This window comes from Vulpes vulpes, chromosome 2, assembly GCF_048418805.1.
Source record: "Vulpes vulpes isolate BD-2025 chromosome 2, VulVul3, whole genome shotgun sequence".
Taxonomy (NCBI): domain Eukaryota; kingdom Metazoa; phylum Chordata; class Mammalia; order Carnivora; family Canidae; genus Vulpes; species Vulpes vulpes.
The window spans coordinates 55,791,942-55,805,376 of record NC_132781.1 but is presented as its reverse complement, the minus strand read 5'-3'; the positions used below and the strand labels follow the sequence as shown (position 1 = coordinate 55,805,376).

Here is a 13,435-nt window from a genome sequence, read left to right as displayed (position 1 = left end):
CTGAATCCTCAGGAAAATCCTGCGAGCCAGATAGTGTTGTGTGCCTTTAGAGATGAAGAAACTGAGCCATGGACAGTGAGCATGTGCACATGAGCAGGGGGAGGAACAGAGAGGGAAAGAGAGGATAAGAAAACATGAGCAGGGGCAGAGAGAGAGGGACAAGCAGACTCCCCGCTGAGCAGGAAGCCCCATGCAGGGCTGAATTCCAGGACCCTGGGATCATCACCTGAGCTGAACAGATGCTAAACAAACCGAGCCACCCAGATGCCCCTCATCTATTCTTTAAAAAAAAAAAAGCTTTTGAGCTTTTTGGTAGGGCATTGGCTAAACCCTTTTCCAGGATGAGACCACAGACAGCCATTCCATTAAGGCCAACGTCTTTCTCACGAGTTATCTCCTATTACCCTGCTACTGGGTGATAGCATGCCTGTTGAACTCTGAGGGAGCTTCAGGGAAGTCAGCTGGCCTGCTCAAGGGCACACAGCTGGGACAGGACCAGCTGGGGTCTGACACCACGGCTGAGTGACCACCTGCAGTGGTGTCCAGCTGCCGCTCCTGCCGGTAACAGGAACACCCACAATCTATGTCCCATGTAGCAGCGGCCTGCTGCCTGTGGATGTTGCACATTTGAAACGTGGTCAGTGCAACTGAGGGACTGAGCTTTAAATTCACGTTCATTTTAGTCAGTGAAAATGTAAACTTACACAGCCAGGCATAGCTCAGGGCCACCAAACTAGGTGGTGCAGCCCCAGCATCCAGCACGCTTTACTGAGGGTGACCAGTATCACCCATGTGGGTGAATTTTCTTTGGATTCAGCCTCCTAGGGTGGGGTTTTCTGCTCTCAGGCCCCCCAAACCCAGGCAATCAGTTCCTCTGCTCCAGGGTAGACTCCCTGGTGCAGTGCATGTTACCGGGTGCAAGAGCTGTGCTGGCCAGAGCTGGGGCACATCTGAGCTGCTTTTTCCACTCAGCAACCTCCTGCCTGGTCCCTCAGGCCTTCCCCTGGGGTGGGGAAGGGTAGAGAGGGTATGTGCTCCTGAAATGGGCGTTAGGTAACTTGTGCTAAGTCCAGGAGGCCTCTGGGAACAAGTGAGAAGCTAGCAGAAGGGCTTGGCTCAACAAACAAAATCCACAGAAAACCTCACAGCATGGCAGTGGACAGCAGCGTGGGCATTTGTGTGAATTAGATCCCTGTTTTCTAGGCCTCATAAACCCGTAAGCAGATGCACATGTGCCCATGTAAACATTGAGTTTTTTCTTACTTATAAAAATCACATTGTTAAATTCCAAGTTCATGTAGAAAGTACCCCAGAATCTACCCTTTAGAGGAAACCATTTTGAGTTTGATAGAGATTTCTCCAAAAAAAATTTTTTTTAAGATTTTATTTATTTATTCATGATAGACATAGAGAGAGAGAGACAGAGACAGAGACAGAGACACAAGCAGAGGTTGAAGCAGACCCCATGCAGGGAGCCTGACGTGGGACTTGACCCCAGATCTCCAGGATCATGCCCCCAGCCAAAGGCAGGCGCTAAACTGCTGAGCCACCCAGGGATCCCCAAATTTTTTTATAAATATACTAAAGTGAGAGAATATGAGTATTTCTTTAAACAATTTCCCTTTTTTCCACTTATTTATGTTTTTACCCAAAAAACATGAATCACATGCTAGCCGCATGCCAGGCACTGTTTTAGGTGCTAGAAATGCAGCAGGAACAAGACAGATAAGCTGCCCCTGCAGAGGAGACTCAATTCAAACATTCAACTCTGTAACTAAACCAGGTGCTTTAGGATTGTGTTGACAATACATATAAAGATATTTCCCTTGTGTCTGCAGACGCTGAACCTCGACGCCTCGTCCATGGTTTACCCCCCACAGGAGGTATGCAGTGCTGGCACCCAGGCCATTCAGCAATTCCTCTGCAAAGGTAAGGCCAGGCAGCCTGCCTCCTTCACCCAGTGAGCAAGCATGGTCCCAGCCACTGCCCTATGCCACCCCAGACTTAGGGGATAGCAGAGACCCGGGAGGCCACAGCCCCCACCTGCTCAGATCTCACCACGTCTAGCAGGAGAAACAGGCAGAGCAGATGGTCACAGGAACTCTCATTACTGGTTAGGTTAGGGCATCAGAGAAAATCTGAGAAAGGGGCTCGACCAAAACCTGAGGGTATTTACGACTTAAGAAGGAGAGAAGGCTGTTGCTGGCAGGAGGAGAAGCAGGTTGAAGGGCTTAGAGGGGTACATGGTGGGAAGCAGGCTGCAGAGAGGCAGGTAGGGGTGGCCACACAAAGGGAGGGGAAACAGGTGAGGGGCTGGAGAGGCCACCTGGGTCCGGTGTCACCCAGGAGAGGACTCATCCAGCTGCAGGGAAGAGAAGGGCCTGGAGAAAGCAAGCATGGAGGCCAGAGACTAGTTGGGAGTCATTGGGGTCATCCAGGACAGGCCACGGTGGACTGGACTCAGAGGAGTGACAGCGCAGCTAACACCCAGGGCCACCACTGGTCTGGGCACCCCAAGAGGAGGCCAGAATACCCGGCCACCTCCTATCTGCCTGATGGCTCCTGGGGAGCTTGTAGAACATGGCCAAGACCCATACACACAGTCAGGTGTGGGTGACAAAGGGGCCATTGCAAAACAAGAAAGGAAAGCAAGAAAGGAAAGTCTTTTCAATAAATGATTCCAGTTCAATTGGATATCTGTATGGGGGTAAAGAACCTTAATTTCTTCCTTCAATAGGAGACAGGCAGCACCAACCATAGAAGGTTGATAAGTTACATTTCACTAACATCGAAAAGACCCCATTTAGGGAAAAAAAGAGCAGTCATGAAGTTAGAAAGGATATTTGCAAAACATACATGTCCAACAAAGGGCTGCTTCTGGCCCATACAAAGATGAAGGAAAAGGCATTGTCAAAAGACTCAAATAGGAATTTTACAAAAGAGAATATCCACATGGCCATTAGTATCCCCCCAAATTCTCAACATCATTTTTTTCAATAGGAAAAAAAGCAAATTAAAACTGCACAGAGACACTTCAATCCTAACACACCGAATTGAAATGGCTAAAATTAATGTCAGGACAAAGAATTAACAAGCACGTGGAGCGACAGCTTCCATACACAACAGGTAGGAGTGTAAGTCAAAAACTGCTTCCAAAAATTATTAATACCTCCTAAAGCTGAAAATTCAAACACGCTGTGGCCCATCAATTCTATACCTAGGTGTATTCTGTATTCTGGGAAAGTACATATGAATATATGTCAAAAGCCAAGTACAGAAATATTCGTGGCAGCACTGTTCATAATAGCCCAAACCAGACACAACCTACATGCCCATCAGTGGTAGAATGGGTAAATACATTGTTTCAGACTCACATGTGAATACTCCACAGCAATCAAAAAGAACAAAAAAAGTTTTACTGCCACAGCAGTGGTGAACCTCGCAGATGCGACATGCAGTGAGAAAAGCTAGACACAAAGGAATATACACTTTTATCAGCACATGAGCGCTGAACCAAACCCAATTCCTGTTCATAAGGGTGTATATACTTTTAAACATTCACCAAGTTATACATGAAGACTTTGTGCACTTTCTGTATGTGATACTTCAGTTAAAAAAGTTACACATCACACAGCAGCTACTCGGGCCACATACCTATCCAATTAGTCTTTGAGCAACAGGTGATTCTAATGTGAATCCTGGCTAGCGGTAGAGCTAGATAAATTCTTTCAAGTATAATTGTTATATTAACTTCAGGTGTACAATATGATGACTTAATTCTGTATGTGACTCAGTGCTCATCACTATATAAGTGTGCTGCTTAATGCCCTTCACCTATTTCACCCATTCCCCCAATCAAACCCTTTATTTTCCTTAAAAGATTTTTAAATTACGTAATTTCTAGGTGTCAAGACAGAGAATAAAACAATGAGCATATGTATACCTACTATACAGCTTGAGAAATAATTCTTCAACTTATTTAAACGGTGTAGTAGGTATACGTATGTATGTAAAGTTTTGGGGTTTGCTCTTATTTTAAAAACATTTTTTAACCCATAAAAGATAACGTATTATTGTGGCTCTGAGCCCTGCTTTTTTCACTCAAGAATAAGTCTTAGGGGGCAACCCAGGTGGCTCAGCGGTTCAGCGCCATCTTCAGTCCGAGGCCTGATCCTGGAGACCTGGGATCGAGTCCCACGTCAGGCTCCCTGCATGGAGCCTGCTTCTCCCTCTGCGTCTCTGCTTCTCTTTCTCTCTCTCTTTCTCTCTTCTCTCTGTCTCTCATGAATAAAAAATTAAAAAGCCATTAAAAAAAAAAGAATAGGTCTTAGGCCTTTTCCTATCTCAAAACGGATGGATTGGTCTTGTTTTAAAGTGCTGTATAGTATTTCACATGGTGGAGCCCCACAGCTTATGTAGCCTCCCCTTTTGGTGAACATGAGGCTATTTCCAGTCTTCCACTGTTTTTTGTTTTTTTTTTTTCCAGTCTTCCACTGTTATGAGCATTTTAACCCACCTCTCATGGCACACTAGGCTTATTCCTCTAGGGCAGGCTGCAGTGGGGCTGGCAGGTGAAAGGGGCTAAGCGCTGTGCACTGCGTGAGTTTAGATTCCTGTGAGAGGCTTCTAAGAGGACCCTTTTCTCCTTCCTACAAATAACACTGGGTGTCTTTAAAGGTCTTCTAAGTTTGTTTATTCTGACGGATAAACAAGGCAGCCTACTATTATTGTAATGTTCATGTCCTTGGTTATTTGAATATTTTTTCATATACCTACTGTCTACTTTTAGTATTTCCTTTCCCGTTTATATTTTTAAAAGACAACTTTGGCCATATTAAAATCTAAAAGTTCTTTACCTCGGAACGCCTAGGTGGCTCAGCGGTTGAGCATCTGCCTTCAGCTCAGGGTGTGATCCCAGGGTCCTGGGATCAAGTCCTGCATCAGGCTCCCTGCTCTCTCCTCCCTCCCAGAGGGAGCCTGCTTCTCCCTCTGCCTGTGTCTCTGTCTCTGTCTCTCTCTCATATAAATAAATAAAATATTTAAAAATAAATAAATAAAAAAGAAAAGTTTATCTCAAAAGGATACCATCATTAAACTTAAAACGGTTACCATCTGGACGAAGATAGTTGCAATCTATATCATAGACCTAAGGTTATTAGCTACAGTATGTAAGGAATACCTATAAATTGACAAGAATAAGGCAAGCAACCCACTAAAAAATGGGTAGAGGGTACGAACCCTGTCAAGTTATACAGGAGAAAAATATGCAGGGCCAGAGAAGGTGAGGGTCTTGCCCAAGGTCTCACACAGGAAAGTATGGACCCAGAATTCTCCACTAATCTCCTTCTTCACATCACCTCATTCTCACTCAGGTGGTAAAGAGGCAGCTGCCAGCCTATTTATTCACTCAACTGACACTTCTTCAGTGCTTGCAGCATTCCAGACCCTGGCATTAGGACTAGTGAGCAAGATGGAGGGGCTGGTTTAGTCCAGGGCAGGGCAGCAGTGGACCAACCAGGCAGGTGGGACAGGATGCTGGGGAGAAGTCAGAGGCTGTAGCAGCTGATGGCTCTGTCCCCTCCCTCCCAGTCAGCCTGTATCATCTCTTGCAGAGTCCGGGCTGGAATACTACCCTCCTTCTCAGTACTTGCTGCCAGTTCTGGAGCAGGACGGAGCCGACACCTCCCGGGACAGCCCTGACGGTCCCATGGACAGATTCTCCAGGGAGGAGGTAGAGTGGCAGGTAAGCCGTACCTGCCTGCTGACGTGTGGAGTGGGGGCGTGTGTGTGCAGGGGGCCCTGGGCACTGGCGGGATGTTCAGAACTGCGGGCCCTGGATTCCTCCATCAAATTCAAATTCACCTCCATCCAGACCAGTGTGCTTAGATGCTTTCACAGAGCCTCCGCCACCTCCCCTTACCACCTCAGCAAACATGAGCTGCACCAGGCTCCTCTTGGTTCCTTGAACCCCTCGGGACCTGTGAACTTGCAGTTCCTCCGTCTAGAATTCTCCCTGCTTACCCATCGCATCATTCAGTTTGTCTAAATCCTGCGTCCTCCGAGAGGTCTCCTGTGGGATGTTCTCAGTAGGGATTGTGTCTGTATTGCTCATTGTTCTCTCAGCAAGTACTTCCTGCCTCAGTGGCCCTTGCCATGGAGGACGCCTCTCATGCTCTCCGGCTCTCTGTGGGGAAGTCAGGGAGGCACATGTGTCAGCACAGCATGGGGCTAGCCCTCCCAGGGGGTGAACTAGCCTAGGATGGGCATAGAGGAGGAAGCTTGGCCAGGCTTTGCCATATCAACCGGGAGCACCTAACAAGCCAGTCGGAAACGCCTCTGGCCCCACCTGAGCTCCCACAGAGGGCCCACAGCCCGAGGTCTCTGAGGCAGGTAGAGGGGACACCAATGGCCACAGGTTTGGCTTCTTATCTTCCAAGGACTTTTTATCAATCTCTGATTCCCTAGTGCCACCCTTCCCTGTTTGACCGTGCCACCATGAATGCCTTTGTAGTTTTATCTTCTTGCTGCTCTGTGAGAATTAGAGGGGGAGATTTCTATCCAGGGAAATCATGTCAGTTTTTACTCTCAGGAAGTATTTGCAATGCACACTTCTTATGCAGGATTAGCAGGCTGACTACATAAAGCACTTTTTTGAAGCGGTAAGAAGCAAAAAACTATCCCATGGGGGGGAAGGGGTAGAGAGCTATCAAGAGGTACGTCAGGAATCCTCTAGTACATATGAGGGGCACCTGCCTGGCTCATTCAGTAGAGCATGTAACTTTGTTTTCTTTTCTTTTTCTTTTTTAAAGATTTATTTATTTATTCATGATAGACACAGAGAGAGAGAGAGAGAGGCAGAGGAAGAAGCAGGCTCCATGCCGGGAGCCTGACGCGGGACTCGATCCTGGGACTCCAGGATCGCGCCCTGGGCCAAAGGCAGGCGCCAAACCGTTGAGCCACCCAGGGATCCCCCGAGCATGTAACTTTGATTTCAGGGTCATGAATTCAAGCCCTGCATTGGTGTAGAGCTTACTGAATAACAAAACCAAAAACAGTACAGATGATCAGTAAACATGAAAAAAATGCCCAACTCCTCTAGTAATCAGTAACTGGTAAATTAAAACAATAAAATACCATTTCCTCCCTTAGACTGGCATAAGTGTCACTTTAATTTCTTGGCCAGAGTGTGGGGAAACCGTGGCCTCATAAATTGCTCTTGGGAATGGAAACTGGTGCTCCCACTGTGGAAGATGACCTGATAATATGGGTCAGAAGTCTAAATGGACACAGCCCATGATCCAGGAGTCCTACTTCTCCGGACATACCCACAGAGAGACACTGGTAAATGCTTCCTGCATGGGAATGTTCCTTGCAACCTTATTTGCAGTAGTGAAGTATTGGAAGCCCCCTAAACGTCTGCCAACAGGCAAAGGCTGAGCCAGCTGTGTCCTGTCCCTACTGTGTGTGAGATCTATCCAGACTTGGATCACAGACATATGTGTAAATGAAAAGGGAAGGCTGCAGAACACAATGGATGTAATCCCCCTCTTATGTTTAGAGAGAAAATCTATAGGAAATAGAACAGGTCAGTAATAGACATTAACCTGGGGCCGGGTGGGAGGCTAAGAGGACAGTTTATTGACAAAGGGACATGAGGGAATTTTAGGGGGTGATGGGGTGCTTCTCTATCTTGATTGTAGTGACTGTTACATGACTGCATTTGTCAAAACACTTAGAACTGCATACTAAAAAGAATGAATTTTACAGAATGTGAATTTTGCCTTCATTAAAACCTAATTTATATATGAACACACAGAGACAAATCTATATTTTCTAAAGGCACTTTGTAAGTTAGATGGTATGTACTTGGATCTGATAATGGTGCTTACATGGCAGTGGGCACAGGAGGGAACCAGGATCAGGCTGGGGAATGCTCTGTAGGTACTTTATAGGCTGTGCTTTTTATATTTTTATAAGGAGAATATATTCAGATATTACCTATATAATTAAAAGTTAATTTTAAAAATTTTACTCCTACCTCAGTAAAGGACAAATCCAATTTCCTTATAATATGCTGCTTTTACAGCTTAGACAGAGACTGATCCTGGCCTCTGAGTTGGGTAACGAAATACAAGGGCCACTTCAAAATATCTGTGTGTGTTTATGTTTAACTACAAGAGTAATTCATGCTCCCTGTTATAAATCTGAACAATATAGAAATACGTAAACTAAGGGAATTACCTCCATCCCCCCCCACCACCACCACCCCTGCAGTCCCACCCTCTGGAGGAAATCCTCATGAACTGTTAATACATCTCCTTTGAGTCCTGTCTCAACAGATACCAAACCCAGAGTTGAGTTTTGTTGCCATTGTTCTTACAAGAACAGAATCCTGGTGCACACAGAGTGAAAGGTGACAGACCTCTTTGTCTGAGGCTCCCCATCCTCTCCCCATTACTTAGCACTTGTGTGATCCACTGCATGGACGCACCATGACTTACTGAAGTGACCATCTCTGTTACTGCCGGCTTTTCACTCTGTAGAACAATTCTGCAGAATCTGTACATGTGCCTTTGTGCATCTGTGTTGTGGTGGGCTGGAGCCCTGGGGCACTGCGGGTGTGCTGTACAGAAAGGGAACCACACATCCCACGTCTTGGTCCTCTTTATGGAACGCCACATCATCTCAGTGCTGCACCCCTAGAACTGTCCTGCAGAGCTTCCTACAGTGTGCTTTCTGCCCTGGTGTCCACTGGAGCCCCCGGGACCCTTTATCAGCCGACCTTTCCCCCTGGTCCCCATGTCCCCACTGCTCCCCCTTGCCCCCCAACCGCCATTCTGATGCAATGCCGTGGGGTAGAGCTGGAATCTGAGTGGCATCAGGCTGCCTGGCCCGGGAATCCCACTGTTGTCACCTTCTCTTGACCGCTGTTTTTTTTCCCTCCCCAGAATAGGTTCTCAGACTACGAGAAGAAGAAGGTAATAAAGTGTCTTTTCTCCTGGGTCACTTTTCTCCTTAACAAAGATCTCCACTATTATAAAAGATTTGAAGGAACAAATTCATCCTATCTCTAAATAGAGGGGAAACTAAAGTTTTCCTCTTAACTACCTTGCCTCACCACACCTTCACACAGCCTTGGTGGGTAATGGGGTATCTCCCCTTCACATATGAGAAGTCTGAGCCCAGGGACCCCAGACCCTAACCCACCAGCCTCTGCCAGTGAACAGAATGTTTTATTACAGTTGGGCCCAGGGAGGGGGTGGGAGGCACTGGGTGTGGGGGGGTGTGGCTCAGTGTTAAGACCTTCAGCCTATACTATTCAGAGTTTAAAAGGTGGGTTTACCCTGCTCCCATGTCCCAGCGCCCACAGAGCCTTGCCAGCCATTACCAGAATCTACCTTCTTATAGGAACAGAAGATGCTGGAGAAACTTGAGTTTGAACGGCGCTTGGAACTTGGGCAGCGAGAGCACGCACAGCTCCTTCAGCAGAGCAACAGTCAGAAGGATGAGATCCTCCAGACAGTCAAGGAGGTCTGTGAATGGCTATGTGGGGGGCTTGTCTGCTCACTCTCTGCCAGGGGGGCCCTTACAGATCACCTAGTCCAGCCTCCTCTGTGTAACAGGTACCCGAGGAGCCTAGCAAGGGGAAGGCTCGGGCCCAGATCACACAGAAAGGCTTAGCAGGGCAGGGGGAGAAACTGGTGCAGAGCCCCTGGCTACCAGCTGAGGCTGGCTGGCTGTCCTACTGCAGGAGCAGTCCCGGCTGGAGCAGGGCCTAAGTGAGCGCCAGCGCTACCTGGACGCAGAGCGGCAGCGGCTGCCGGAGCAGCTGAAGCAGACAGAGCAGAACATCTCCAACCGGATCCAGAAGCTCCTGCAAGAGAACCAGAGGTCAGACCCCTACTCCTAAGGCCCAGAGTATTTCCCTGATGTGGCACCCTCTGAGGAGCCTGGAATAGGGGTCCGTTTCTCCCTCATGATGTCTACTCCTGCCCGGAGTTGTGTTTTTTTTGTTTTGTTTTGTTTAAAGATTTATTTATTTATTCATGAGAGACACAGAGAGAAAAAGAAACAGTGATACAGGCAGAGGGAGAAGCAGGCTCCGTGCAGGGAGCTGACGTGGGACTCGATCTCGGGTCTCCAGGATCAAGCCCTGGGCTGAAGGTGGCACTAAACCACTGAGCCACCTGGGCTGCCCCTGCCCAGAGTTTTTGTATTAGGGTCCAGTGTTGGTGCTGCAGTTTGCACCAACCTAAAGAGAAAAGCATCTGCTCTGGGCCTGACCTGGTCTGTAGCTCGTCCTTGGACCCATGCCTCCCAAGTGTCCTGTCTGTAAAATGAGGAAGGTTAATAGGAGAGTTGAGATCACGTCTTGCTCCAGTATTCTAGGTTCTAAGTAATGTGTTGCTCTGAGGTCAGCCATAGTGAGATTTGCCTTAACAAATCGTGTCCAGGGTAGTAGGCACAGCTAGGAGCAGGCTTCGGTGGGCTTGGGGGAAAGGAAGCCAGATCAAAGTCTCCAGAAGCTCTAGTTAGGGCCCCTTGTGGAAAGCCTCCAGAAACGGGCTTTCACCACGTTCCCTGTTGTTTCCAGGCTTCCTCTTGCTTTTTCCTCACTCCTCCATCATGTAGTAGTTATATGGCACCCAAGCGAGCCGGCATGTGTACCACACAGTGGGCTCTCCCGACCTGAGCATCCTGGAAAGCTACCTCTGTCAGATGCTGCTTATGTGCTGAGCACTTTGTGTATATTCTCTTATTCACTCTTGAAAAATACTCCGTGAAGCTTTTTTTTTTTTTTTTCTGAGGATCCCATTTTGCAGATGAGGAACCAGGGATTGGTGTGGCTGAGTAACTGGCCCAGCGACACACAGCCAGAGGTTTTGAGGCTGAGAACCCCAGCTGGTTCCTCAGTACGCTCTGCACAGCCAGTGCAGTGAGAGGAAAGTAGTTCTGTTGGAAACAGGCCTGCTGGTGACAGCTGCAGTGACCTTTACAGTTTTGGTTTTCTCTACAGGCAAAAGAAAAGTTCTGAGATCTTGAAGTCACTGGAAAATGAAAGGTTAGTGTTTTGCTCTAGCACTTTCTCCACATTACCTTGGGGTTAGGGGAGGGGCTCAGGGAGAGGCCTTGTGATTCTCAAGGTTTATGCCAGAAAGTTTTCCTAAAGCTGTAAGGAGATATTCACCTCCTTAGGGAATATTGAATCAAAAAGAATCACTGCCTGTAAGTTTAACACACATGTACATTCATAAGAAAAACTGAGACAAAAATATTTATAACGTCAAACTGTATTACTAGCATAAAAATGTAGAGAAAAATCCATTTATTAAAGGAAACACAGTTTGTTGCAAAGTAGTCAAGTAGGGACTGCAATTAAAGCAGAACAGGATTTCTTCAAGAAAGCATGTATCTATGCTCAGAGACCAAAAGGAGCCATGCTGAGTGGTTTACCAAATGTTTCTGAGGCAGAAATTAGAGGTGGTGATCTTTGGGTTTTTCCCTTTGTGTTTTCCCCCTTTTAGTAATTAGGAAAGATGGTAGCTGAGAAGGAAACTTTCTTCTTCCGCCTCTCCCTCCGTCTTCTCTCCTTACCCCTCTCCTCTTCCCTCCCCCCCCCCCCCACCTTCCCAAGGATTATCTGGAATCCCTCCTGGTTCCCTGGAATCCCAAAATAGCCCTGTGGACTTTGTTGTGGTACTTGTGCTGGCCTTCTAGGCACCTGGCTGCTTGGGAAGAACTCCTGGAGGGTAGCCCCCTCCCCTGGCCACTTCAGCAGCAGTGCTGCGGTGCCAGAGGTGGTCAAGGCCAAGCCGGGTTGTGGCCAGTTTATCTGGCACGCGCCAACCAAGCACCCTCTCCCTGTTGGGCCCTTTGGGCAGGGTTGCGGCTCCAGCAGCGCACCAGTTGCAGCCTTCTCTTGAGGAGCCTGTGGGCCTGGGCAGGAGGCAGAGATGCTCAGACGCTTCTTCCAATGAAGTGCAATGTGCAGAAAGATGAAAAGATATTCCTTGCAAGCCACTGTTACTAGTTTACTGTGGGGAACGATGCCTCACATGCAGTGTGCATGTACATGCATCCGATGACCTTTTTAATTTTCATTTACTGTATCATGTATGTGTTTCCCATGCCTAAAGCCTCGTTTGTAATAACTGTAGAGTATTCCACTAAGTGATTATATCCTAATTAGTTCTCCGTGGACATGTAAGTTCCCAGGTTTTCTTCATTACAAACGCTGTTGTAGTAAATATCTCCTGAATATATCCGTATGCATTTATGTGAATATTTTTGAAGGTTTTCTTTTCAGGCTTTTCAATAGGTCTTGCCAAATGGCCTTCTAAAAGATGTTTTACCAGCTTATGCTCCTCTTCACAGTACTTGAAAATGCCTGCTTCCCCTTCACTGCTGCCGTCAGCACTCCTCACTTTCCTTGACATCCCACCCTGGGATGTAGAAAGACTGTACTCTAGTGATTAGTAATGTAAAGCTCTTTCCATGTGTTTCCATGTGTTTATTGGTTCCTTCTATTTAAGCATCTATGAAGTGGCTGTTTGTGTCCTCTGCCCATTTTCCTAAGGGAGTGTTCATCTTTTTATGCCAGAATCTCTGTCTACAAGGCTGGAGGTAAACAGGGTTCCTGTGGAAGTATGGGATATAACAGGAGCCTGTTTAGGTTGGCACCTCAAGGAGGACTTCCTGGAGAAGGTGGTGTTCATCAGATGGGATTCCCTGTGGGAAGTGTTAAATCTGCTGAGTAAACAGATGGATTTTTTTCCCCTTAGAATACGGATGGAACAGTTGATGTCCATAACCCAGGAGGAGACTGAGAACCTGCGGAGACGTGAGATTGCCTGTAAGTGGGGAGGGGCGTGGGGTCCTGGGAACAGAGCTTGTCTGACTTGGGGGCAGGAGAGACCACCTTCTCCCTTTGGCCAGGTATAGCAGGGTCAAGAGGGGCAGTTAAAGTCCAGCAGTGAAGCATGGGCTCCGGGGTCAGGCCAACTCTGGAGCAAGCCATGTGACCTCAGGGCCATTCCTGGCCCCTGACTATTCAGAGCCTCAGTGTTCTCTCTTTTTTTTTTTTTTTTTTAAGATTTATTTATTTATGAGAGAGAGAGAGAGAGAGAGAGGCAGAGACACAGGCAGAGGGAGAAGCAGGCTCCATGCCGGGAGCCTGATGCGGGACTCTATCCCAGGACTCCAGGATTGCGCCCTGGGCCAAAGGCAGGCGCTGAACTGCTGAGCCACCCAGGGATCCCCAGCCTCAGTGTTCTTATCTACGAAATAGGGAGAATAATTCTCTACCTCATGGGGTCATTTTGTTTTTTTTGTTTTTTTCATGGGGTCATTTTGAAGGTCAGATGAGATTATGCCTGGCACTAAGCATTTCACAAAGGCCATAGGGTTTCTGTTATCAAAAGCTGTGGTTGGCCTC

The 13,435-nt window shown here is 47.5% G+C and overlaps 1 protein-coding gene across 24 annotated transcripts in view; it reads left to right on the top strand.

Annotated features, from left to right (window-relative positions):
• The window catches only part of LRSAM1 (leucine rich repeat and sterile alpha motif containing 1), a 39,828-nt gene that overhangs the window by 10,444 nt on the left and 15,949 nt on the right, over positions 1-13,435 (top strand). For 23 of the 24 annotated variants that reach the window (XM_072748559.1, XM_026009345.2, XM_072748557.1 and 20 more), the window contains 7 exons: positions 1,839-1,929; positions 5,613-5,743; positions 8,949-8,978; positions 9,409-9,531; positions 9,752-9,891; positions 11,018-11,062; positions 12,783-12,853. In XM_072748559.1, coding sequence (XP_072604660.1) covers positions 1,839-1,929; positions 5,613-5,743; positions 8,949-8,978; positions 9,409-9,531; positions 9,752-9,891; positions 11,018-11,062; positions 12,783-12,853 — 631 coding nt within the window. Of the gene's footprint in view, positions 1-1,838; positions 1,930-3,000; positions 3,127-5,612; positions 5,744-8,948; positions 8,979-9,408; positions 9,532-9,751; positions 9,892-11,017; positions 11,063-12,782; positions 12,854-13,435 lie in introns of those variants that run through there. The other variant, XM_072748560.1, reaches the window with a different exon arrangement.